Source organism: Podarcis pityusensis (genome assembly GCF_964106645.2).
Source record: "Podarcis pityusensis genome assembly, chromosome: 16".
In the NCBI taxonomy this organism is placed as follows: domain Eukaryota; kingdom Metazoa; phylum Chordata; class Lepidosauria; order Squamata; family Lacertidae; genus Podarcis; species Podarcis pityusensis.
The window spans coordinates 32,423,569-32,451,358 of record NC_138041.1 but is presented as its reverse complement, the minus strand read 5'-3'; the positions used below and the strand labels follow the sequence as shown (position 1 = coordinate 32,451,358).

At 46.3% G+C, this 27,790-nt stretch overlaps 1 protein-coding gene across 12 annotated transcripts in view; it reads left to right on the top strand.

The window, feature by feature from the left end:
* The first annotated feature begins 1,691 nt into the window (after nucleotides 1–1,691).
* FBRSL1 (fibrosin like 1) overlaps nucleotides 1,692–27,790 on the top strand; it is a 779,020-nt gene continuing 752,921 nt past the window's right edge. For all 12 annotated transcript variants that reach the window (XM_080985049.1, XM_080985048.1, XM_080985053.1 and 9 more), the window contains exon 1: nucleotides 1,692–2,123. In XM_080985049.1, the coding sequence (XP_080841175.1) occupies nucleotides 1,830–2,123 (294 nt within the window). In that variant the 5' untranslated portion in view covers nucleotides 1,692–1,829. The remainder of the gene's footprint in view (nucleotides 2,124–27,790) is intronic.

Here is a 27,790-nt window from a genome sequence, read left to right as displayed (position 1 = left end):
AATGCTAAAGGCAAGAGGGGTGTGTTTTGTGTGTGCGCGCTTGCCCTCCCCTCTTTTCACCCTCTTTCCCCAACCTGGGGGGGGGGCACACACCAATTACCATTTCTCTTTTACCTCCCCCCCCTCCGCCTTTTGACGCGGGTCCTCTTAACCTTTCCTCCCCTCCCCTCCTTGGGGAGTTGGTAAGGTCAGCGAGAGAGCGAGAGCCCGGGAGGTTTGTTGGAAGGGAGTTGGATTGGGGGGGGGGGGCGGCGGCGGGTTGGAGAGAGAGGGAGGGCGTGCGTGCGAGTAGGAAGCGAGCGCGCGCGTGAGAGACACACAGAGAGAACGAGCGAGGAGAGAGAAGCCGCCGGCTCGGGGCCTGCGCCGGGGAATGACGCGCAGCTGGCAGCCCTGCTCATGCGCGGCCGGCCGGGCGGTGCTTAAAGCCTGAGCCTGCTCGGGAGGTGGGGTGGGGTGGGTGGGGGGAGAAGAAGAGGAGGAAAAAAAAAAAAAAGAGGAGCGAGAGGGAGAATGAGAATGGGGCGGAATGCGAGCAGGAGAAGCTTGAGGGAGAGCAGCAGCAGCAGCAGCAGCAGCCGGCGCCGCGGCGCAGCAGCCTGAGAGAGAAAGAGAAGCGGGCGCGCGAGGGGAGGAGGAGGAGGCGGCGGAGAGGCAGGCGCAGCTTCTCCGGGTGACAAGGCAGGCAGGCGGGCAGGGCGGCTGCTGCTGCTGCTGGTGGCGGCGGCGGAGGGAGGAGGAGGAGGAGGAGGAGGGTGGGCGGCTTAGGGAGGCGGGCAGGGCGGAGAGGCTCGCCGGCCGCGGGTGGGAAAGTTGGGGAAGGAGGGGAGCAGCCGGGCCCGGCTGTAGGAGGAGGGGGCGGCGAGCTGAAGGGGGGCGGCGGCGGCGGCGGCGGCAGGAGGAGGATCAGCAGCAGCAGCAGCAGCAGCCGCCGAAGAGGAGGAGGAGGAGGAGGCGGAGGCTGCGCCAGGGAATTTCTCTTCGCCTTCCTCGCAACAAAGTTGCGGCGCGCGCGCGAGCGCGGGATCCGGAACCCTCTTGTTGCCATTTTCGTCTCTCGGCAGGATTCGAACCCGGGGCGGGGCGCTGCTTGCCCCGGGGCGGGAGGGAGTTAAAAAAAAAAGAGGGGGGAGGAGAAGGGGGGAGGGTTCGTCGCGGAGGAGCAGCCGCCGCCGCCACTACCACCACCACCACCGCTGCTTCTGTTTCTTCACATCGGCTCTGCTGGTGTCCTGGATTTATTATTTTCCTTTTCCCAAGCCTGGATTCGACCTCCTGGATTTGTCTCTTGTGTTTCAGTTTTTTGGGGGGTGATTTTTTTTTTAATAATTTTTTTTTTTTTGGACGGGGTGTGTGTGAGTGTGGGGGTAAGCTTGGCTCTTTCTCTCTCCCACCAGATCCGAACTGGAGATCAATTGCACTGTTTGGCTGCGTGGCTTACCTCTCTTTAATTTTTAATTTTATTTTTGCAAGGGAGGGGGAAAAGATTTGTCAAGGTCACTTCGTCTGGATTTACATTTTTCTTTTCTTCTGGATCTCTTTTAATTCCCCCCACCCACCCCCTTCTTCCTCCTCTGCCCTCCATCGGATCACCCTTTCCTTTCCACAGAGGTCTGCTAGATTACATTTCTCTCTTCTACCCCCCCCCCGCCCCACCTCCCGCCCCCTTCCTTTGGATTTTATAAGCCTGAAGGAGAAGAGAAAAGAGAGAGAGAGAGAGAGGCTGGATTATATTAGGGTGGTATTTTAGAGAGAAAAGACGCACCACACTTCGATCTGAAATAAATTTTTGAGGTGGTTTTTTGTGTGTTTGTTTTTGCTTCTTTGAAATGGATGGGAAAATCAGACAGAGCAGGAAATCTCGGTCCCAAAGGGACCGCGTGAGGCGAAGGGATCCAAATGGCAGGGACCGCCCGAATCAGAGCCCTTCCTCGGCATCCGAGAGAGAGCACAGCCCGGGCAAGGAGAATACCAGCCAAAATTGCCCAAATCCTAAGAGCCAGGCTTCTGCAGCCCGGAACGCCAGACCTCCGAGGCGGAGGAGGCGAGAATCCAGCTCTCAGGAAGAGGATTTAATTGATGGATTTGCGATCGCCAGCTTCAGCACGATGGAAGCCTTGGAGGTAAGGATCAGAACGGGTTGCTCTCTTTTCATGGGCTTGTGTTATAGGGATTTGGGGGTGGGGTGGGGAGAGAGTGAGGGAAGAGCTTGGGGTGTATCTGTTGGGTTTGGCTGGATCCAGCCATCCACCCCCTCCCCTTTTTGCTTCCTTGTCAATATCAATTAACTTCTGGCACATGAGCGATGAGTATTCAAGCCTGGAGGAATAAAAGGCAAGAGGCGTTGTTGGGTGTGGAAGCCTGTGCCTTGTTTGGGGTGTGCAGATGTGGTCCTAAGGTGCAGAGCCTCTGGCTGTATCCTGGGTGTACTTGTTGGGGCCGCTTCTCCTGAGTTGATGTGTAGGCCGAGGCATGTGGTCTTGTGCTTTACTTTCCATTTGAGCTGATAAACCAACTTGAGTTTGCTCAGAGCTGGTTTTCAATGTTTGTTTGGAATTCTAATTGGCTGGTGAGTCTGTGGGGAGAAGTACAAAAAGTTCTCGGTTTGTTTGGGTGGTCTTCTCCCTTTTGCATGTTGGAGGCAGGGTGTCACCAGGCGTGTTTCGAATTGCTTTAAATGTGTGTTCACTGCTGCCCAAGTAATTTTCTTTTTTGGAAATTGAAATCTCCCATCTTTTTGGTTTGCTGTTGTCATTTCCCCCAGATGTGTCTCTGGAGAATGTAAGAACCAAATGGTTAATGTTTTTGATTTTGTGTGGATGGGGAACAGTGGTGGAAGGGGAGATGTTCTACGAGATAATATAGATTGGTTTCTGATTTCAAAAAAATGTTTTAAAGACTTGCAGATATCAAATAGATTTCTAATCGCTGGTGAACTATATTTTCTTGGTGTTAATCAGTTGGCAAAAAAAGTAATTGCATGTCTGACTAATTGTGAAAAACGTTTGCTGTGCCAGTACTGCTTGTTTTGTCTGAGTGAAGTTAAAGAGAGCAGAGAAAATTTTAATGTGTTCAACGAGACTGTGACAAGCTAGGGGATTTTGGGTGTTTCTTGGTGTTTTTTGTGTGTCCTCTTGATGTGATGGGAAAGTCTGAGGCGATAAGAGACTTTCTGGTGAGTGTGTTGTTACCCTGTTAAAGTTAGTCATTTTGTCCACTCTTAATATGCTTTTCTAAAAAATTAAAAGTTGGCTGGTATGTTTACTCACGTTGGGTACCTGACTAATTCACAGGAGTGAAGAGTTGGTTTGGATGTCGGCAGGTTTACTGTTCATCAGTGAATATAACATGTTGGCTCCAAACTTTTTCAGCGATGCACTGTGAATATGTGTGGGAGTCCATGGGTTGCATCTTCCACCAGAGTCTTCTGGCTACTGTCCCTCGTTCTCTGGAACACGAGTTTCATTTATTGTAGCAAGTTTTACTTGTGAGGTGTCTCAAAGAAAATGCATATGCTAACTGCTATGGCTTCAGACTCATTTAAGTGTTTCAATTTTTTTGTTTTTAAATCCTTTGCTTTTTTGTTTGTTTGAAATCTGAAATTATTGGAGATTTAATGAATGCAGGAAAAGGCTATACAGTATTGTGAAGTTCATGCATGAGATTATCTGGCAAAAGATTATTCTTTGAAGAAGCAAGTTTCATTGTACATCATGTGGTCAAGACCTGGAGCCAAGACTTTTTTTGGAGAGCGATTCAGTTGCCTTTCCTTCTTAGTGGTGGCCCCAGACCTCATACCTACCTTTGTCACATTTGCTTCCATTTGCTATACCTGTTTTCTGCTAATGTCTCTCACTTTTTCCTGGGCATTGACATGAAACTTGTCAGGCTCTGAAGTTCAAAGCCAGCTGAGCCAATGAGCCTTCAGAATTGTCGTTGACGAATAGACAAATCTGTTACCTCTTTGGGGGATGAAGTATGTCTTGATGGTTGCTTCACTAAAACCTTCTCCCCCCCCCCCACTATGTTACAGTGATGGTCAATATGCCTCTGCTTGCTCCAGAGGAGAAACATACAAATGCAGAAGGAAGCCATGGAAAATAGTTTCCATCTGTCAATCATGAATAGCTGGAATACTGGTGGCCTTGCTTGTGGGGGTGGGGGACACAAAACCAGCTGGGGGAAAGATTCCCTCTAATGATTCTCTGTGAAGTACAAGGAGAAAAGCCATAAAACAGGCTTCCAAAACTGCTTCTCCATATGGTCATCTGTAGATGCAAGGTAGCTCTTCCAGGTGACTGGACGTGGAAGCTCTGGTGGTGGTTGAAAACTGAGAGTTGGTTTTTCTTTCAAAATGGCTAATGCGTGTAGATGAACTAGTACCATTTAGGCCTTTCTAGCAAGACTGTCATAAGGTAGTGACCTAGATAAAACACCCCACTGTAAAGACAAGCAACTTCATTATTCCTTTTTAGCTAGTGTGATGGAGGGGCTTTGGATTGGGGAGGACAAATTTCGGTGTCTGCACAAGCCACCTTGTCTCTTGGGTGTTTAATCTTTGAATCCTTTCAGTCCATGCCTGTTCTCTCTGCTCCTTCATCAGCCTTCCTTTAACCTGGAGCAAGAGTGAACATCTTCATTTTGGTTGAAGTCTTATTTCATTTTAGACATTCCTTCCCTGGTGGACTGTATTGAGGGCTACTAATTGGTGTCTCATCTGGACCAGATCTGTTCAGTTTAAAGCAAGGCTGCCACACTTTCAGACTTGTCCTGGGACCAAAGTAATGTATGGGGAGGTTCTGTAGCACCACACAAAGTATGCTAACTATTCATCCTGTGACTTTTGACTAGAGAGTGATGCTCTTGCAATTGGCAAGTAAGAAAAAAAAGTTCCTGCCAACACAGAATCATTTTGCCCAATGACATAATCCCTTGGTGGCTATGTCAGGGGTCAGCAACCTTCTTCAGCGTGGGCCGGTCCACTGTCCCTCAGACTATGTGGTGGGCTGGACTATAGTTTTGGGGGAAAATGAACGAATTCCTATGCCCCACAAATAACCCAGAGATGCATTTTAAATAAAAGGACACATTCTATTCATGTAAAAACACGCTGATTCCTGGTCCGTCCACAGGCCAGATTGAGAAGGCGATTGGGCCGCATCTGGCCCACGGGCCTTAGGTTGCCTTCCCCTGCTCTATGTAGATGCTGCTTCTGTTTAGTGTTTCAACATTAGGATAGTTATTATTCCCATTTTAAAGATGAAAGCATTGACTCTTACAGAGCAGTTTGCATAAAGATGTCCCGCTGAGTTCAAAGGTCGAAGTTGTGTTAGTGATTCAGCTAATGTTATTGTGTGCTAGCACACCTAGTCTGCTTCACTTGCATGCAGACACACACCTCTGGTGTGGTTATGGGTTCCAACTGGGGCTGGGTGGATGTAGGTTCCAATCTCCCCATGGCACTTCCTGCCATGGTGCCCTTCCAAGCGCAGCCCAGACCTAGACCTCATTCTGTTCCCTGGAGCCACAGGGTGACCTTGGACCCAGTCACTTTTTCTCAGCCTACCCTACCTTGCAAGGTTGTGAAGATAAAATGGGGCATGGCCTTGTGTGGTTCCCTGACATCTTTGGCAGAATAGTGGGATAAAAATGCAAGCAGTATAACCTCTTTGCCTTAAAGTCTGCCTCACAACGTATGAACCAACCCAGGCACCTCCTTTGTGTGTTCTCTCCAAAAGGAGCTGTGGAGGGTGTCAACCCAGTCAGTTGGGCAGGATACAAATAATAAAGTTATTGTTGTTGTTATTAACACGAGAGTGGGCTTCTTCAGTGGTGGCTCCCCATTTGCAATCTCCATCTCTGGTTAGGGATCAGGCCAGGAACATTCCCATTTTCCCTGGCTCATTGGTTTTTAATTGGGAGGGGATCTTGATATGTCGGCAGCCCTTAATTGTGCTCAACCTTTGGGTTGTATGGGCTCTTGTCCCTTTTAGTTTTTTAGTTCTTGTTTGCTGCTTTTTTTAAAAAAATCTGATTTTAATGCCTTGGTTTCGTTTTTACTGTGCAAGTAGTCTTAGGCATGCTTGAATGCAAAAACGTGACTGATGGATATCATTAAGAATAATAAATAAGCAATATTTGCTAGGTATGATAAGCATGGACACATTTCCCTGAGTGGTTCATGGGTTGTGCAGAAACTGGGAAATTTGTGTGGGCAAGTAGCCTGGTGCGGAAGTGACCCTCTTAATCCACACGACAGTGCCTTTGTGAGCACTGTGTGCTTGCAGCTCACCTCTATCAACATTCAAGAGAGCACCTTCACTTGCAGCATCTTGGGTTTTTAATTGGCTCATCAGAATAAATAGGATAAGCAGAATTCGCTTGTTTCCTTTCATGTGTTGAGCGGGGGAAGAGTGCCTGCCGTACTCAAGGTGCTTTCAGAAGCCAAAGTGGCAATCTGTGTTTGTGTAAGATGTGCGTAGGTTTTCTTCGTCTTTTTAAATTCCAGTAACAAAGCAAAGCAAAAATCACCAGGGACACACCAGTGGGTTTTTCCTTACCAAGGAGCAATTGGTGCTTCTGAGTGTGGGAATTGCCAGCCAGGCTTCTGATGTTAACATTAGTAAAGGGGATTACCAAGACCAAAATCTCTTAAGCTAACATATGCCCAATTTACGTCATAGTCCACAATTTTGTTTCTTAAAAAAAGAGAGACTTGGTGGGGCTCATATTGACAATGTAGAGATGTTTTCCTGCTATCCCTCTTAGCAAAAAAAGTTAGCCACGTTTCTCAGCAATAAGCAAGCCTTGTTCCACCTTAGAGACTAGTAAATTTATTGCATTCGCATTATGGGCCTGCAGTCCATTTTATATAGGATGCATGATTTATTTTGGTGTGCAGGTCAAAAGCAAATACGTACGTACACAAAAGTTTAGACTCCAAAGAAAGTTGAGAAATGGACCAATGTGTTTGTGTGGGGGGAGGTCCCCATTCCAATCCTTGGCATCTCCAGCTAAAGTGTCTCCAATCTGCTGGTGATTGAAAAGGCCTCTCACTCCCTGCCTGGGACCCATGGAGAGCTGCTGTTGGCCAGAGTAGACAACACTAGCCTAAGTGGATAAAGACCCTCCTTTGGTATAATAAGGCAACTTCCTAAACTCTTGATAATGAATACTTGTAGACAGAGCAGAAAAGCTGAAGTCTCTAGCGCTCCTTTTTAAGTGGGTCTTCCCCCATAATTTTCTTTGGCAGCTGAGCTTGAATGGCTGTGCACATGGCAGTCTTTCGTGCTGTGTTCTAATCTTGTTTCTGTGCACCACTTTTTTAAAGTTTGCTTCTAAGAACCAGCGATTAGGAAAACAGAGGAGCTGTATGGCTTGGGTTTCCCCTCTGTAAGTTCTAAATTGCTCTGTATGTGTGTGTTGAGATGGATATTTGTGGTGTTGTAAGGATGGAAGGTACGTTCTATTTTATCTCAAGTACAGTATTGGGAATTTCCCTTGTCTCTGCAAAGTTACCACAGTAACCTTTAATGTTCTTGAAAGTACAGTGTTGTGTGCATTCCTTTTCACACAGCTATTCACCCTAGCAGATTTGAGAAATCCAGAGTCTTATAATTTTCTCAGGCTTCCTTGGGTGTAGGAACTTCCTTGGGAGTTTACAGTATTTATCCTTCCCTCCCGGTGCTTTCAACCAACAGAGGTGACTAGACAATTAGGAACCAGAATCAAAGTGTAATCTTAAGTCTTGGTTCACTACATTGTGACACAGTTCATCCCACTCAAAGACTGCAGCCTTAAAACCTTTAATTTGTGTAAGGTCCTGACAGTTTGGCCGTGCATGTGTGAATGCTTAGACAACTGCTCAGCATACAAGTAATTGGGGAGAGGGGGCCATTCTAGAGACATGGACATGCATATCACATACATACCTGCAAAGAAGGAGTTTTGAGTGAATGGAGTTTCATGCAGCTAACTTTAACTGGCTTCTGCACACCTGTGTGTGCCTACCTGACATTCATCAGTGATCATCTCTTCTAAAAGATGGGAATGGCAAGACCTGAACTTGTCCATTCTAAATATATGTTCCTCACACCATGAAAGTAATTATCCTCCCAAATAACAGTGATCATGTCAGAGCTGGTTGGACAAAATGCAGTTTTATAGTGTTTGGTGCCTTGGGAAAAAGCTATCCTCTGGGATTTCCAATTTGCAGGGAAGATTCTAGGCACTGGGACTAAGAAACTTGTCAAAAACCGAGAGAGAGAGCTTGCTTGCAGAGTCTGTGGGAAAGGAATTAAATTATAGAGGGGAAACTTGCAGAAAAGAACAGTTAACGGCAGTGGGAGGAGTGAACACTGAGGATTTGCTCCGGGGACTTGCTTTTAAATGAAGAAGTAGCCGCCTGGCTTATGTGTAAACCTAAGTAGCCATTTTGAATTGCTGCATTTGAATGACTAGCAATAGGGTTGTGTGCACCTTAACTAGATCGTATGCCAGTTTGCCTTGGGGGCAACATCTTCAACATCTGTATCAGAGATTACCGAGTGAGTGTTGGTATGTAAAATTTAAGAGCTACAAAAAAACGATTCAGGCAGTACATTTTTGGTACTGCTTTTGGTGATAAGACTTCCTCTAGCTTTACAGCAGAATCCATCAGGCTACATGGCCTAAGCTTAGCAGGAATACAAAGTTTTCCTCCACGCCAACAAGGCGGACCTCTTTCTGAATTATTGCAACTGGCCTCACAGCCATTCTCATAACTTAGACTAGGTGCAGTCATGGCGGTTCTGCCTCTCCCCTCCAAAAGTGTAAAAATAGCACTAAAAAAAGGAAGCTTGTCAGAATAATTAATTGGATGTTGGAAGGGAAAGCAGTAAGAGAGCTGTGGAACTGGTATAGCTTTGTACGGTGGTCTCTTGCAGTCAACTCAGCACATTTTAACAAAGCTCCGGATTGTTTTTGTTACAATTAAGTCGGGGAGAGGGTTTGTGTGTGTGTGTGTGTGCGTGCCTTGTGATTTGACCACAGGCCCTTGTGCAAACAGCTTTCTCCTTCTGACCGAGTGTTTCCTGTCTCCTCTGCTTTGGGTGATCAGGTTGTCTGCGGGATCCGCGCAGTGGTGTCTTCGTACAGCCAGGGTGTTTGGCAGAAATGACCACCACATAAATTAAAAATAAAAATGGAACAGGTCACCAGGGTGCCTGCAATGCTGTGGTCTATGATTTGAGGCAGGGCCGGCCAGCTGTCTCAAGCAGCAGTGGTTTCCGGTGAGAGATCACAAGAGTCTTGGGAGATGTTGCCAGCGCTGCTTCGCCATGCAGCCCAGGTAAGGGAGACTTGGGTAGCAGGGCAGGGCGGCCGTTTCTCATTTAGTCTCGGGTGGCAAAACGAAACCCACCACCCCTGATTTGGGGAAGCTGTGTGTCAGAGTGGAGGAGAGCCCCAAGAGTCAGAAATACTGTACTTTTCTCTCCCAGCTTGTAGCTAAGGTTCCAAGATACAGACTTGGGAAATAGAATAGGAAAGAAAAATAGCCATGGAAGAAGCATTGTCCATTGGAGATAGGTCTAGAATAGTGGTGCCCCCCATTCCCAGTTTTATCCTCACAAAAAACCTGCAAAATTTAGCAGAGAGAAGGAGCAAGCATCATGAAGGTTATATGATCATGAAGCTTTTCAGTCCTCATTCAGCGCTTTAATCCAGAGTTGGCTAACCCATGAGCCATATCTCCTTGCAAGAAATTTAGTTTGGGCCACAAAACACCCTAATATTTGTGTTTGTGTGTGTGTGACACTGAACGGTCACCCCCAGGAGTTGAACTTGAGTCAATGCAGCCCTCAGTCCAGAAGAGATTAGCTACCTCAGCTCTGATGCCACTCAATTGCTACTGAATTCGATTTGGAGGGAAGTCTTACAATCGTAATGAACATTTTCAAGGTGAATTTGCTGCTCCTTCAGTAGCACATGCTGCTGCTGGCTAAACAGGTGTTTGTTGAGCCTCAGTAAAGTGCCTAAATTACAAATGGGATGCCTATTTTATTTTCCTAACCTCTGTGAGTCACTGGGCAGGCATACTCCATGACTGGAAGATGCACGGAATGAACATTAACTTGCTCAGAGATGCAGTGGGTGTCCTCCTCGCCGCATGGGGATGCTGGTTTCAATATGGCATTTATTCATGGCTTGTGGCCTGCTAGCAGTCATCTCATGGTACACAACCTGGTTGCTATGACTAGCAGCTTTATCCGCATTGTGGCTTCCCCCAGAGATTTATGGGAGCTGTAGTTTGTTAAGGGTGCTCAGAGTTGTTGGAAGACCCCTATTCCTCCCAGAAAACTTTCTGAGTTCTACGGTATTCAGAGTGCTTTGATAGACAGTCCCTCTCTCTGCCCAGGGACATCTGGGAGTCTTAGCTGTTTGTGAAGGGAACTGGTGTCTTCTGACAGCTCTGAGTTCCTTCAGCAAACTACAGTTCCCATAATTTTGTGGAGAAGGCCACATTTGCTTAAAGTGGTACAATATTGCTGTGAATGCAGAGTGCAGATGGGGCCTGAGGGTGCTTGGGATGCGATTCAGCGCTAGTGCTAAGTATCACACTGCAATGGTACCTCGGGTTAAGTACTTAATTCATTCCAGAGGTCCGTTCTTAACCTGAAACTGTTCTTAACCTGAAGCACCACTTTAGCTAATGGGGCCTCCCGCTGCCGCCGCACCACTGCAGCACGATTTCTGTTCTCATCCTGAAGCATATGTAACCTGAGGTATCACTGTACTTAATCTAGAGCCTGTCCTGTTTCTTTATGGCAGCCGGGAAAGATCAGGACAGGGAAACATGCCGTGAATCTGCATGAGCCGAGTTCTAAGGCCCTTTTGTTTATTTCTTCAACTTAGAGTTCGATTAACTTGTGCTTCACTTCCCAAAGAAGAGAAGCTTGTTGGGCAATTCCTGGCATCAGCAGAGAGCGCTGGGAAGAGAAGAAATAATAGAAACTTGCTCTTGAAGAGCAGAATTTCACCCAGGTTTAATGGCAAACCCATTGGGTAGGGCAGCATAGGCCTGTAGGTTTTTAAAAACATGTATCCTTCACTCAAGGTGACCTCCAAAGCAGCATGTGCTTTCTTTGTTCCCTTGGAATGTTTGCAGAACCCGTGATCTGTTGAAGCTGCCTCGTACCAAGTCCATTTAGCTCAGTATTGACTAAATTTGACTGGCAGTGGCTGCTGTAATCCAGCATCATCTGGAGGGCAGTTGGTTGGCCAGTCCTGCCATCTGTGCCCTTCCCAGCGCTCTCTGCTGATGCCAGGAATTGCCCCTGGTATCTTCTGCATGCAAAACACATGTTCTAGTCCTTGGGGCCAGTGGTAACATGGCAACCTGGGAAGCTTTGTGTCACTGGGTTTCAGTTTTCACCGAAATATTTCTGTGCACGTTTCATGCATTCTTCTGTGGCTCTGCTCCTATCTGCTAAGCCAGCTGATCTAGTATTGCCACCCACAATACACTCACCACTCCAGCGCTGCAGCCATTGAGTTAACTCTGTCCCTCATGATTGCTGCTGTTTGCCGTCTCCTGTCAGCCCCGGTGGGCATAAGAAGTTGGAGCAGAGCCTGACCGCAGACCTTTGCAGCAAGCAGCTTCTAAAGGTGGCACAGTGTTCTAAATTAGCCAGGCACCAGGCGCATTTTGCACCTGGCTATCCACTACTTGCGACCAAGTGAAGATGCCTGGACGCCAGGAAGGTTCCTGACATCTCTACCATCTGGAGGTGCATGCCTCGAAATCACTGGATCTGGACTGTTTTCGCACACGAACAACCCATCCTGTAGAATTCTATCGGTTGTATTTTATCTGCGCAATCAGAATGAATGTCAGGAACCAAAATGCTTTTCCTGTGCAGCAGGAGCAGTGAACAACCTTATAGTTAATTGTTGTAGCTTGCCTTCATTTACCCTGCCTCACTGCCCTATTCACAGTTGTGAAGAATATTCTTGCATTATGGATGGTCCATGTCACCATTAAGAAAAAGAGGTCGAAATAGGCCAATATAAATGTGGACTTTCCCTGGATCAAGTGACTTTTCTACTTTAAGTTCTCAAAGCTCTTAACCTAGCTCAAGGTTGTCATCTGAGCTAGCCAGATGTTTAACTGAGAATCAGTCACAGCCAATCCATCCATTTGAAAACTCAGACCTTAGAGCAGTCTTGCCCCAAAATGGCAACTACATATTCTGTTTTGGTGACTGTAACCTTGGTTTAAGGAGGCATTTGGTGCACCGAATGTGGGCAACCCCTTGCTAATGCAAGGCTTCAGCTTAGTGGTAGAACATCTGGTTCACATGCTTGACAGTGCAAGATTCAATCCTTGCCTTCTCCAGCTAGGGCTGGGGAAAAGACTGCATTGCCTGAAACCCTAGAGAGTCTCTTGTCAGTCAAGGTAGGTGGACCCCATGACTTTGTTGAAGACAACTTCCTGAGGTGACACTGTCAGGACTAGCTGCTGGACCACTGTAAGTCCCAGTGGTGGAAAATGGGCTTAGTGCAAATCTAATTATGCAGGGAGTTAGTAATGAGTAAGGATCAAGGTCGGCTGCCGGTATTGGGAATCTATATCTCATCAGCAAGACCTCCTCTTATGGCCTGAACACAGCAAATATCAATGGACATTGTTACATGAGAGTGAGCCATTGAACAGGAGTCTTTTTTTTAACGTTGTAATGAAGTGTAACTCTTCCATAGCGAAGAGCCTCTGCGTTACACAGATAGTGCTAGTTGCAGGGCACTGTCAAGATGTATGTTAATTGCTACTTACCCTATAGCTAGAAGAGGAGGTTGCCCAGTGATGTGAGCACTGCCTTTATTCCATTCCTTGAAACATGCGCATCACCCTGGAAAACTCCTGATGCTGTCACACATTCCTTTCTAGCTTCCCATCATGGCAAGCAAGAAGCATTGTTGGAGTTCAGTGACACATTCCAGCCATGCAAAAACAGTTGGGGGGGTGTTGCAAAGAAAGTCCAGTAAGAGTCCACAGACCCAAAAAGGCCTAGAGGGACACATTTGGCCCCTGGGATTGAAGTTTCCTATCCCAGCTCAAGAAAGGATGCTTTATCCCATCTCTGAGTGCCTCCAGGATTTTAAAAAATTTAACCACCCGAAGCAATTGTGTGTGAAAAACAGGTCGGTTTAGTGATGCTTATTGGAAGATACCACACTGAAGTCTTCATCTAAAGAGAGTCAGCTTCCAGTACCCCATCATACTCATAACATGATCAAGGAATGGAGCCCATGTTGGGGCTATGCAGGTGACGAGGGCAAGGCTTTTTAAATGGGGAGCTGTGAGGTCCTAGTGAGGTTTACATGTGCACCTCTTCCCTTCATGCCTTGATGTGGGAGATTAAGAACTTGAACATGGCCTTGTGGGCACTGTTGAAAGTGCAGGCGAACATTGCCCCATCTTACCAGCGACACTCAGTGGCTTGGTCCTTACTGACAGGTAATCCGTAGGTGCTATGTGTGCAATGAAAGGGTGCAAGAGCCCTGGTGAATCTGATGGAAGACTTCTCCAGTCGAGCATCCTGTCTCCCATGGTGGCCAATCAGATGCCTATGGGAAGTCTGTCAGCAGGGCACAACAGCAATAAGTCTTGTGTTGTTCCCTAGCAACTAATTTTTAGAAGTCTCTGATACTGGGGGTAAGGTACAGTCCTGTAGCAACTGATAGCTTTGTCATTCCCCATGAATTCCTTTAATCTCCTCTGTAAGGACAACTAGGATGGTGACCCTCACATCTTGTGGCTCCAGATTCCATAGTTTGGTAACCGTGTGCTTTGTCTGCAAGAATACGTAAATGTGCGCACCCTGTTCTTCAGAATGACGAGCATTTTTGCTAGTTAATTTTTATAAGCCCTCCTTGTTTGTTCTACTGACTGGCTGCTGAAAACTTGATGAGTCTTCCTGGTGTACTACTAAAGAGATATAATTGCGATAATGGCCCCTGCTGAATACTGCAGTATATTGTGGCTTGTTCAGAGAAGCCTACGGAAAAAAAAGGATAAAGTTGGCTCAGTTTTAAATTCAGTCACTTTAACTATTCATAATTAGGATGGTGAAGAATCTGCTTCTGAGTTTCGCTTAGTATTCTTGGCTTTGCTTGCCTAGTTGTGTGCACTCTTGAAAGAAACAATTCCATTGGCAACTGGACTGGAAGCAAGTAACAATTGCTTCCTAGTGGGAGGCTTGCCAAGTCTTCTTTGGAGATTGCACCAATATGTAGATTCATGGAGTAGTGTGGAGAACATAGCATAGGAACATAGCAAGCTGCCATTGGTCTATCTAGCTCAGTATTGTCCACCTTGACTGGCAGTGTGGTTCTCCTGTTCTCCTCTTCTTTTTTCAATGTACCAGTGTTTAGGCCAGTGTTTAGTTCTCCAGCTATTTTTGAACTACAATTCCCACCATCTATGTCCACTGGTCCTGCTAGCTAGGGGAGTTGTAGTCCAGAAGCAGCTGGAGACCCAAGTTTGGGGAACACTGGTTTAGGCTGTCTGGGACTGCTTCATGACTTTATAAGAGTTAAAAATGCAGCTTTCAGGACTTTCTGGTTTAGGCAAAAGGAGAGTAAGAGGTGATGTGAGACAGGTTCCTAAAATTATACATGGCATGGAGAAAGGTGTATGGAAGTTTTTCTCACTCCCAACATGAGAACTTGGCAGACATCCAATGAATCTGCAGGTTGGAAGATTTGGGGCAGATGAAAGAAAGGACTTCTTTGCATAGTTAAAACTATGGAACTTGCTCACACAGAAAGCAGCGGTGGCCACCAACTTGGATGGCTCCAAAAGAGGATCAAACCATTTCATGGAGGAGAATGCTGTCTGTGGCTGTGAGCCAATGGTTCCTGCAGGGATCTGGTTGTCTGGCGCTGCACTGCATAGGCCATTTGCCTGATCCAACATGCTGCTCTTAATGTTCTTATGTATTGTCCTATGCACTACATTTAAGTGACAAGTCACAACATCCTGTAAGCAGCGTTCAAAATTCACCAGGTGCCAGACACATTTTGCACATGGGTATCAGCCAATTGCAACCAAGTGAAGATGCCCAGGTGCCAGGATGGTGCCTGACGTCTCTACCATCTGGAGGTGCATGCTTAGGGATCCTAGGATCTTGACTGTTTTCACACACTAACAACACATCCTGTAGAATTCTGTCTGTTATATTTTATCTGCACAGTCAAAATGAATTTCAGGAACCAAAAAGTTGTGTTGAAAAATAAGACTTTAGAGCCGTCTGGTCCTCAAATGGCAACCAAGTATTCTGCTTTGGCGATTGTAACCCTGGTTTAAGGAGCCATTTGGCGCCTAGCTTATATATCTGAGTTTCTAACACTGCCTGTAAGTGTACGTTTGTTATATATTGTATGGTTTTGGGTTTTTTAAGGGCTAAAGTAGCTGGTGCTGGGAAAAGATTTTGGACCACTTTTGTGATGCCCCTGTACTATCAGTTGCTAACAATTCACTCTAATCTCCTGTGTTCCTTCATTAACAAACCTGTCCAAGGCAGCCTGAAGGGAACCTCTTTAGAGTACTGGCCCTCAGTTGCAAGCAAGCATGATTGCATACGTCTCTTGAATTCCTGCTGTCAGTCCACCCTGTTCCTATTTTGTACTGTGTCCCAATTGTAATAGTGCCAGACTTGGGCACAAATCTTAAGTCACTATAAATTACATTTGAATGCCAATGGCAAAAAAAACCCATTGCTGTTTCTCAGTTGTTGATTATTCTTTATCATGATCTTTTAGCAGAGTGCTTCCCTGTTTAATCTTCCAAAGGGTCATGTTCATGATTTGCTACATTGCTTGTGCTGTATAAATTTGTTGGTATATGTTTGTACATTGCTGGTGAGCAATGAAGTCTTATTTTTAAAATTCCTTCACACAATAGGCACAGCCCATGCTTCAGTGTTCTGTGGTCAGTAACACCTGTTCCCCCTTGTAATTGCATGTTAATGTTCCTAGTTTATCATAGTCTAATGTATAAATGAGTTTTTTTTATCTAGGTGAAATGGTTTTTGTAGTGGAACTGTTTTCTTTTTCTTTTTCTTTTTCTTTTTCTTTTTCTTTTTCTTTTTCTTTTTCTTTTAGTAGCAGAACATGAGAACATTTTTAGCAGTGCCTCCTTGCACAGAATGAGCCAGAACACTGGTTGACTGGGAACACTCTATCTCTTGGGAGAACACCAGATCATTGTCTTAAACACAAACAAAAAAAATATTCAGTGAGCAGACTTGCAATCCACACTTACAGTTCATTTTCTCTCTCTCTCTCTCTCTCTGGCAAAGTTATTCTAGGCTATTGTTAAAATCAGACTTCTCTCCTGGATGTTTATAAAAGACCTAGATGCTATTTTTGCAACTGTGACCCAGCTTGCATGTAATGCTAAGCCATGGTTTCTCAAGCAAGTGTTTGGAGAGAAGGTCATGGCCATTGTACTTGTTCCCTTGTCCTGCTGCTGCCACTCTGCCCAGGGCTAAACTGTGGTTTGGCTTGTGTTGCTTCAAACTCTGACTCATGGTTTGCCTTGGTCCAGACAAACTATGACCTGTGAATCAAAGTGTGTTTTTGGCTTACCAGTCTCTATTTATAGCGGGGATGAGAAATCTGTGGCTTTGCCAATTTTGTTGGACTCCAGTTCCTATCAACTATAACCAGCATGTCCACTGGGCAGGGATGATTGGAATGGCACAACACTACATTTTAAAGCTTCAAAACACAATCTCAGCATTACTGCTTTTGTTTGGGGGGGGGGTGTTTTGAGGAGAGGAAGGAAACATGCAAATTGCAGTGCACTTAAGCAGAGCTTTTTGAACAGTGTGGTTTACCAGGACTTGGTTTGAGACAATCAAATGGAAACGGGCTTGGCTAGAGTAAAAGTTGCATTAGTGAGGTTGCAACTTCAGAACAGGGGTCAGCAAACTTTTTCAGCAGGGGGCCGGTCCACTGTCCCTCAGGCCCTGTGGGGGGCCGGACTATATTTTGAAAAAAAATATGAACAAATTTCTATGCCCCACAAATAACCCAGAAATGCATTTTAAATAAAAGCACACATTCTACTCATGTAAAAACATGCTGATTCCCCAACTGTCCACGGGCCAGATTTAGAAGGCAATTGGGCTGGATCCGGCCCCCGGGCCTTAGTTTGCCTACCCATGTGTTATGGTGGGGATCGCAATGATTTCCAGAGATGCTGGCTGCGAAACAGGAATTTACCGTAAAGCTCGGGGATTTGCTTTACATGCAGAATGTCTCAGTTCAATTTCCAGCATCCCAAGGTGGAGCTAGGAGAGATTCCCTGCCTGAAATCCTGGAGAGCTGTGGCAAGATGAGCTAGATGGACCAATGGTCTGACTATGCATAAGTCAGCTTGTTATATTCCTACATGTAATGGTAGGGAGTTCCAAAGGGTAGCTACCATCACACTAATGGTCCGCTTCTGACTTTGTGCACAATGGTCTTTATTGGAAGTTGGCCCCTGCATGTTACCCTCTCCTGCAGAACAGTGACTGGCTAGGTATATAAAGGATGAGACTATTTTTCAGGAATATTCCCACTTTGCACTGTGTGTGTGTCTATGTATGTATGCATGCATGGGAACAGAGTATTGCAGCCCTGCTTGCACAATAATTGCACATTTGAGTTGTGAACATTGATCCCACTGGGCTCATGCCCAGTGTTTTGTCCCAAAGCTGGAAGTCTCAAGAGCTTTACTTTACTTAAAAAAAAATATAGACAGCCCAGTGCTATCCTTATGCCTATAATCCAGTGTTGGCTCCTGAAAATGGAATTGTTATGGCCCCTTCTACTGGGCCGTTTCTGATATGGAGACACGGTGGTCTCCCTTCTCCTGATTTGTTAGAGGGCATAGAAGTTCCATTCTCACCCAGCTATTTGTTAAAGCTTGAGTAGTTCTATCTTTGCCCTCCCCCCCTTCTTATAAAAATGATGAGCTAAAATAAGACCCTTTACTTTCTTCAGCTGTTGGTGCCTTTGAAGGCAGACAGCTAAGCCTTGGCTAATGTGGTGTCTTTGACTTGGGAATCGACTGTGGCTTTAGTCTGAATGCCTAATAGGGGAAGGCAAACGCCCTTTAAATAGCCACCCCCCTCCCCAGCCTCGTCCAAAGCACATGCCCACCACCACGGTAATTGAAGGGGAAGATTGAAAGATGCTACAGAGTCAAAGAGATGGCTTATGGAATCAGTCAGACTTGGTATGAAATAATTATGGTGTTTTGACAGCCTGTTAATAACTCACAGCCATTGGAAGAAATATAATTGCAGCGTTGTGAGTTTCCTGGCGTTTTCTGTCAGATTTGTAAAATTAAATAAAGGCTGTTGAAATCCATTAAAAATAGTTGGGACATTGTGTCTTGGAGATGATGGGCCACTTAATTTCCCCCCCTTTTTAACCTTCCCATTCCGATTCAGGTTCACGGCATTTCATTCTGGGGCTGTTTTGAACATTTGTTAAAAGCCGTTGGGTCTTTCAGTTCAATCTTTGGAAATCTGTAGCTTCCAGGGGGGTTGCCTGGAGGTGGCCGAGAAGCTTGTCTAAGGGAATGCAGTGGACGTTAATCCTCTCGCACGTAATGTAAGAGAAGAACCTTGTCACCTGTAATGATTAAAATCCCCTGAAGTGTTGCCAGCATGTACTTTAGGAATTGTATAATTATATGATTATTGAAAGAGACATAAAAGGAAATCATGGCGCAGAGAGGGAGGGGGGACCCAAAGGGGGGGAAAGTTCAAATGTATAAAGAGGAGCTCAGGATTTTGCCTGCGCTTTCCAATTACTTTGTGCAGTGTCTAATAACAAAGAGGAATAAAAGGAGGTTAGTCCAATAATTGCTTTGTATCAACATCCATTTAATAAAAATTGTGGAGGGAGCGGGGGCGGGGGGGGAGGAAATGGTGAGCTGATAACACAAGAGTTCCAGTGGTGACGACTTCTCATCGAACCGAGTGCAGGGTGATGCCTTTCTGGGGCAAAAGTGAGTGGAGGAAAGAATGTGAATTTTGCATAGTAGGCTAGTTTCTACACATGCTCAAACATTCCCTTCTCTGTCCTTCGTGTGGGCAGGCAGGAGACATTCTCAGAGTTTAAGAACCCATTTGAGCCCGGAGGAAACACTTGGGGTGCAAAGCAGGGATGCTGGATGTATGTGGCTTGGGGAGACTGCCAAAGGCCTTTGGACCTGCCCACCTCACCCTTCACAGAAGCAAACTTCCTATTAATGCAAGTCACAGTGGTGGCAGAGAAATAGTTGCAAACGGAGTAGTATGGTTTCTGATTCTTTTTGAAACCCTCACGATGCCAGCTGTCAGTGTAGAAAGGTGTTTTAATAACTACTTGGCCATCCTTCTGATGCTCATTTTTTGGCTAATGGGTGGTGCCAGGGTCGTGCTCCTTTGTTTTGTGGTTAGTGGCAGAGCATCCTTCCACTCCCTTGGGCAATGTTGGGGCAAGATGTACGTGAATGGGATAGCAAAAACTTGAGCTGTAGCTTTTCCGGTCCAAATTGCCCACATCTGCCTTGAGAAAAGGAGAACAGAAAGTTAATTAACACTTTTCTCTTTTGATTCTCTTGTCTGCCTTTCTGCCGTAACCTTGAGCAAGGATTTTTAATTTGCTGTTTGCTTTTCTCTAGCTGTGAATAGCATGCCACAATGCATACAGACGTGACAGAATGAGAGCATTGCCCCCCTCCTCTTTACAGAGCAAAATTTTTGGTTAGTTGTGAGCAGAAACTGACTTCCTGTTCAGCCACATGTGTGTGGTGTTGATTAGAGCACATGGTCACTGGTTTTTTGTGGTTAGAATAGAATAGAATCATAGAGTTGGAAGAGACCACAAGGGCCATCGAGTCCAACCCCCTGCCAAGCAGGAAACACCACCAGAGCACTCCTGACATATGGTTGTCAAGCCTCTGCTTAAAGACCTCCAAAGAAGGAGACTCCACCACACTCCTTGGCAGCAAATTCCACTGTCGAACAGCTCTTACTGTCAGGAAGTTCTTCCTAATGTTTAGGTGGAATCTTCTTTCTTGTAGTTTGGATCCATTGCTCCGTGTCCGCTTCTCTGGAGCAGCAGAAAACAACCTTTCTCCCTCCTCTATGTGACATCCTTTTATATATTTGAACATGGCTATCATATCACCCCTTAACCTCCTCTTCTCCAGGCTAAACATGCCCAGCTCCCTTAGCCGTTCCTCATAAGGCATCGTTTCCAGGCCTTTGACCATTTTGGTTGCCGCCCTCTGGACACGTTCCAGTTTGTCAGTGTCCTTCTTGAACTGTGGCGCCCAGAACTGGACACAGTACTGGGCACCACAGTTCTGCCCCGTTACGATTTAAACATTCAGGGTGCACTAGGACATTAGGAACATCATTTCAGTTTTCCTGATTTTAATGTTAGCTCTTCTGTCCTGTTTTCTAATTCCCCTTTCACTCTGCAGCACCTGTTACATTGTGGAACTGTGGCTTTTTGTCTAATGTGCCAGCATGTCACGCTATATTTCATTCACACCAGTGGCTGTGGTGTGACACAGCAGTGAACATCATTGGGCAATATTGTTGCCCCCCCACCATTTCTGCCCAAGTGTGTTTCTGTTCCCCCATGAAAACTGCAGGAAGGAATTCTACCCAAATCTCATCTCTTAACCCCTGAGATTTTCTGGGTTATAAGGGGGCTGCAAGCAATTTTTTTCCTGGAATCAAGTAACACGGACACGAACCATATTCCACCTGTTTTCCAGAAGTGGCTTTTACATCAGGTGAAAGATAAAATGCAATGCGGGTTTTAATCGACAGGGAAATGGAATGTGGTGTGAATGCAGCCTGGATGGGTCCAACAAATGGCAACTGGAAGTGGCTCATTGGGTAGGCAGTGTTTGTAATTAGCCAGGCGTGTTTTGTGACTGACATAGGTCCAGTTGTGGCCACGTGGAGATCCTCCCACTTTTGCCTCTGGTGCCCCCCAACATTGGAATGTGGTCAACAGGAGGTTGCCCAGAATGGAGTGTGAAAAAGGCTCCCTACCTCTGCTCTACACTGACTGGCAGCTTTCCAAGTTTTCAGACATTCTCCCTTCCCAACACTATGTGGCAGCGCATGGAGTGCAAAGCAAGTGTAGCTCCGCTACTGAGCTTATGGCATCTATGACTTCCCCAAAATGGGAAGTCTGGAAACGGCCAGGAGAAGCTGGCTGCATGTTCTGTTTGTCATTGTGTCCTCGGCTAATGTAATTAGGCACCTGCAATTGGATTATTGGGCTTGTTTAATGGCTTGCGCAGGTATCCCTCAACGGTGCGCGCTCATCGTCTGCTCTTTACCTTGATGTACCCACTGGTGTGTTTACTGTTGCCAATTAGCATAGTTATTTTTAGAGAGTGTTGAGGCAGCTTTTGCAACTGGTATCAGCTAGGGACTGAACGCAACAGTTTTTGTTTTTTCTTATAATTATTTAGGAGTGCAGAGAAGAGTTTGGTGTTGTTGTTTTTAAAATCGCATGATTGCTGTTGAAGCCTTGAACTTGGAGAAGAGTAATTTTGGTTTGAAGAGCTTCCCCTTGTCAGCAGTAGGACATACAAGTAAGCCTTTCTAGTTTGTGTTCTTTGGGAGGTCTTGTCCATCTCCTTCCCGGCTGCCCTTGTTATAACATTGGTGGTATATTGTGAGGTCATACCATGACTCTGGTGAACTGGGTGGGGAAGAGAGACTTCAGCACATCCTTCAACTGTTTGAGGTCCACCAGCCCCAGGGCACAAGTGGTTTTTCTCCATTGCTGCACCAAGCCTGTAGAACTTGCTGGCGCAGCAGATATGTTCGGCCACATCTCCACTGCCTCTCAGATATTTGGGTCTCAAGCTGTTTGGGGCTTTAAAGCTCTTATGAGCATCTTGAATTGGGCCAGGATACAAACTGCACCCTAGGCAGCTGCCTAGTTGTCCCAGTGATAGCACTGGCCCTCATCCCACCCCCAAAATAGCAACAGTTTGGAAGCACACTGAATGAACTTGTATTTGCAATAGAAGACAACTGCCCCCTCTATTTAACTAGAACTGTTAAAGGACCTTTATCTCTCGGAGAAGAGACTGAAATCAGAGAGACTTTTTTAACGTAAAAATCGTATAGGGCTAGAGGGTTTTTTTGGGTTGTGGTGGTGGGGAGAAACACTGTTAAGGACAAGTAAAAATATCTATCTAGTTGCAGAACCAAACACATCCCTCGCCTGTACTTGCACAGCCTCAATTTAGCATGCTCAAGACCCTCATGACCCACCCAGATCTGTAAATAGTCCTTAAGAAATTTAGTTTGAGCCCCAACTGCAGTGCTTTATGATAGGCATCCCGCTGCCAAGAAAAAGATTTGGCCGAGTATTATTAGCAATGAAGGTATTTAAACCATCAGCAATTCTGATCCTGATGCTCATTACAAATACAAATTTCAAAAATTTCAAATGGAAACTGGCTGTGGTAGGCATTAACCTTGACGCAGACACTAAGGCTGATGCTGAAAACTATTTGGGGTTGGCATCTGAGAGCTGTAGCCTCGGTGACTTCCAGTGGCAGTCCTGCCGCTGTTGCAAGTTTCTCCTGAGAAAGATATTTGAGCCAACAGCTTCAGGAATGAGGAGCCTGGAGGATATGAAATTGTGCTGTGAGATTTCATTCGTGCTGCTGTCACAACAGGCTCACAGCAACCTGGCTGGAAGCTTTTAAGACTGTGGAGCAGAATTTTAACTGCTCTGAAAGCTATCTGTGCATCTCCAGTGCGTTTTTCAGAGTTCTTGTCTGGCTGGCTTGCAGCACCTTGATGCCTCGTGTTCTCCAGTTCTCTTGTGTTCAGCCACTGAGACAAGCTGGGAAGCCTCAACAGCAGAAGGAAGGAGGAGTGCATTGAGAGGCAACCGATAGTGTCTGCTAGTGCTTAAAAACCGTGTGATCTGTCACCATTGCTGGGTAATTCCCAAAGTTCTCATGAACAGAGGTGTGTTGACAGTCAGGAGCAAGCTGCTTTTAATACAAGAGTAGGTATATATTTGGATCCATTACTGCTCATGCTGGGGGTGTCTGTCTCTGGCAGCAGGTCCTGTCTTGGGGGACGCTCCACAGGGGCAGGCTTTGCACCCCGAGTGAGGACAAAATTTAGTGTCCTCAAAATGAGTAAGGTAAAGGCAAAGGGAGCCCTGACTATTAGGTCCAGTCATGGCCGACTCTGGGGTTGCAGCGCTCATCTCGCTTTATTGGCTGAGGGAGCCGGTGTACAGCTTCCGGGTCATGTGGCCAGCATGACTAAGCCGCTTCTGGCGAACCAGAGCAGCGCACGGAAACACCGTTTACCTTCCTGCTGGAGCAGTACCTGTTTATCTACTTGCACTTTGACGTGCTTTTGAACTGCTAGGTTGGCAGAAGCTGGGACCGAGCAATGGGAGCTCACCCCGTCGCGGGGATTTGAACCGCTGACCTTCTGATCGGCAAGTCCTAGGCTCTGTGGTTTAACCCACAGTGCCACCCACATCCCTTAAAATGAGTAGGTACCAATATAAATATAGGATTATTGCTATTTTGTGCTCCCTCGGCTTGGTGTCCTGTGCACCACCCTTCAAATCTGGTGTTCCATTGTGTGTTTTTGACAACATAACTTGTGCATTTGTGGTGGATTTATTCTGCTTTCTCAGTTGTCCTGCGCCATTTCCCAGTTCTGCCAAATTATTTCTCTCTCTTTTTTTAAAGATATTTATTAAAAGTTTAACAATTACAGAAAAAGAGAAAAAAAGAAAACAGTAAAAAATTACAATACATTACATCAAAAGAAAATAAAAACCAGATTAGAAAGGAAACAATGCAGCACAACAATAAAAACAAAAAAAGCAAAAACATTTAAAAACAAAAAACATTTAAAAACACATCCAATATTCCTTATCTTTACCTTTCATTTACCTGTTTCATCGACCTCCTCACACCTCCCTTTTTGTATTCTAGTTCAGTTAACTATTTCAGCAAATTCTTTCCATCTTTCTCAATTTTTGTTCTATGATTTATCTTAACAGTCTAACCTTTAATTTTTCCATTTTTACCCATTATCAATCAGCTTTTACTTAAATCTTTATTACATTTCTGTTAAAACCATATAGCTTCATTCCAACATCCTTCTAACGTGCCAAATTATTTCTCAGGAAGTGGAAGGGAAAGGGAAAACAACACCCACACCAGAATATTGGTGGTATGAAAAGTTACAGGAAGGATGTGAATTGGTCAGAAATGAAGCTGAGTGACCTTCCCAAAATGCCTGCATGGCACAAACAGTATTGGGAGCAGTAGGGGGTGGCCCAAGGTGTTTTGGCACTTGAGCCCGGACCCCAAGGAAAAAGGAGTGTGGGAAGAGCTACATCAGGGGGAATGGGGGCAAAGGAAGATCGGGATCTGCCGCCCCAGTGGATCCTGCCGCCCGAGACAATTGCCTCACCTGGCCTGGAAACCAAGATTGCATATGACTGGCCCAATAGTATCAGGAGTACGAGTAATAAATACACAAAAAAGGATGTATGGAAGAGCCCTTAATGTGCCAAGAAGAGCAGAATTCACCTCCTGCAATTCTTCACGAGAGTTGTAGTAAATTTCTTGGGAAGAGAAAAGTAAAGGACGAATGCAACGGGGAAGGAGACCATTAAAGCAACGGATTTTGAAAGTGGTGGTGGTGGTGGTTTTATTACAGCTTTGAGGGAAGGAGATTTCTTGGCCACCTTTGAGCCTAAGCCCCCCCCCCTCTATTTTAACAAGCTTGCTGATGGAATCACTGCAAATTAAAAACAGTGATGTTGGTTTTTCCCTGTACACTTGGCTGCCTGTGGTTGTTTTGAGATTTTTCCAGCCTCCATTTGACAGTATTAGTTGTTTTTGCTCTTGCAGATCACTTGAAGGGGAAGAGTTTCTCTCCCTCCCTCACGCCACATATTCAGTGTGGAATTTCTGCAAGGTTTGGGGGGCAGGTTTGCTGCTTTTGTACTCCATGAGATTCAGGGTCCATTTCTGTAGAATGAAACGGTTAGGTGAGCTCAAGACAAGTTGACTGTCCAGTTTACCAGGGTGTGTTGGGGCCTCCAAGCGGAACACATCCTGAACTGAGATGGGCTGCACTGGTAAAATCCCCAGTGCTTTGAGAGCTAGGGTGTAGGCAGTGGTTTCCAAACTTTTTTCGAAGAGGGCCAGATTTGATGAAATGAAGGGCTGCGAGGGCTGCCCAAAGGGCCAACCAAGGTTCTTGACCATTTTTTAGGATTGAAGTTTGAAGTTGTCGAGGTTTTTTGAAGTGTTTTTTTGGGGGGGCGGATTTTACCCCAGGAAATAAATGGCCGCAGGGGCCGGATTAAACCCACCAGCGGTCTGGATTAGGCCCCCGAAACGGACTTTGGACATGCCTGGTGTAGTGGATAGGAGGTGGGATCACGACTAGGGAGATCTAGGTTCAAATTCCTCCTCAGGCTTGAGACGAGGGGACTTTGGCTCAGTCACAGTCTCTTAGCCTAACCCAGAGGTTTTCAACGTTTTTGAGCCCATGGCTCCCTTGACGACATTCTTTCTGTGGCATCCCTCTGGGGCTCAGGAGCCCAGTTACGTCACCCCTTGCCTGCAGAGCCAGCAGCCCCTCACCCCTTTTCGAACACCTCCCTTGTGGCGTGTTCCCTCAGCCTCCTCTCCTCTCCCCTCTCCTTGGGAGTCCTCTGGGCAGCCACAGCCGCTGCCCCTGGTCTCTGAGCTGCCTTCCCTGCCCCAAAGAGAGGTGCTTCGTCACAACTGCCCCACAGGGGCCTGGGAAGCACCAATTGGCCAGTTCCAAAGACACCATTCACCAGGAGAGCTTGTAGCCAGGGCTGCTGCAACAAACAGCTATGTAAGCTTTTGGGAGGCAGAGACGTGAGAGGGCATCAGAGGAGGGAGGGAATGGCCATCATTCAAGGCACCCCAGGTGCCACGGCACACTGGTTGAAAACAAACGGCTTAACCTATGTCACAGGGTTGTTGTGAGGATAAAATGCACCAAACCTCCATTATGCCCTTCCCTCTCTTGTCTTTTGCCTAACCTAAACAGACCCAAAGTTGTAACCTCCTCCCACTTTTCTTAAGAACTTGAGGAAAGCATGCAGACCTCCAAACAACTGTAATTAAATGCATGCTTGAGATCACTGTTGCAAGCTTTTGTTCCCAATACCTGCCTTGCTCTGCTCTTCACACGCAGGGCGAGAGTGTGAATTGGTACCGCCCACAGACACCTCGGATGCTGACCTTGTCAGCATTTGCTTCTGGGTGTTGTGTGCGCAGTAAAGAGGGCTGCCACAAGAGATTACCACATCTGGGCAGAATGCATTTTTAATCCAAGCGTGTCTGTGCCAAATCCCAGCTCTGGCAACGCAGCTGCATTCATCGGGTGACACAGAAAGGGAAACAGAACAGCTGGAGGCTTGCCAAGGTCTCGGGGAGGGGGGAAAACAAGTAGGAGGCTTGAGCTTTGATGATGTGAGGCAGGGTTTAACCCCAGAGCCTGCTGACTTATTTCCGAGCAAGCTCGCTGAAGGTTTACGGTACTCTCCCCAATGCAAGGCCCACTCCAGATTCAGAGATTCAGCACCGCTGGCAGTCTTTGCAGTCCCGGTGCTCAGACTTTGCTAGATGTCAGATGCAGTAGTGCTCTTGAATGTGCGCTCCGTGTTTTCCCTGAGCTGTGTTAGCCAGACCTTAATAGGTGGTTGAGCATGGATAACCAGGCATTTTCCCGTAATTGAGGCCTCTGAGAACTTGTACAAAACAGCTTATCATGGGCACAGGGAACCCCAGGAGTCCTAATTCCTAGAAGCTGTTTCTGGAGGATTCCCTCTCCGAGTGGCTGATGGAGAAAAAGGGAAGCTCTTCCTTTTCACCTCATTTAAAACCCTTTTTTGAACCTGCATTTTTTATGTTCTTATTTTGCACACCTACAGACTCTTGCTGCCTCATCTGTGCTAATGCACTCATGGTAGGGAGAATTAAGGATCTTGGGAAGCTGCCTTTGTACCAAACCATAGCTGTCAACTTACAGATTTGAAAATAAGGGACCAGCAACCTTGAAAATAAGGGACCAGCAGCCAAAATAAGGGATTTTCAGAGCACAGGTATGTTCAACTTCTGAGCCCCTCTGAGCCAAAGGCAGAAAGCCCAGCCAGCAGCCAAACGAAGCCTCAAGCAGCGGTTCCCACAGCGAAGCAACCCGGCAAAGGGGATGCAGCAAGGAAAACCACCGTCACCTCTCTGCTGGGAAGCGCTGAGCAAAGGCGAGTCCCCAGGCAATGCGGCCGATTTGATCGGCACAAGGCATGCAGGCTCCACCGCTCAGTCGTTCTTAGACTCCTTATTGGGTGAGCAACACAGCCAAGCAACACAGTTGGAGCCTCCCTCCTCCCTGGCCAGCAGGGAGGGAGGGAGGGAGAGGAGCTGCTTCCTTTGAAACCCAGGAAATTTAAGGGACATCCTCAATAAGGGACAGCAGCGGGACACGGCACTGGGATAAGGGACTTTCCCGCCAAATAAGGGACAGTTGACAGCTATGTACCAAACCAGACCATTGGTCCATCTAGCTGAGCATTGCCTGCTCTGACTGGCAGAAGCTCTTTAGCAATTGATGGGGTCTCTCCCAGAGCTACCTGGATATGCCAGAGATTGGACTTGCAGGTAAAGAAGATGCTCTACCACTGAGCTACA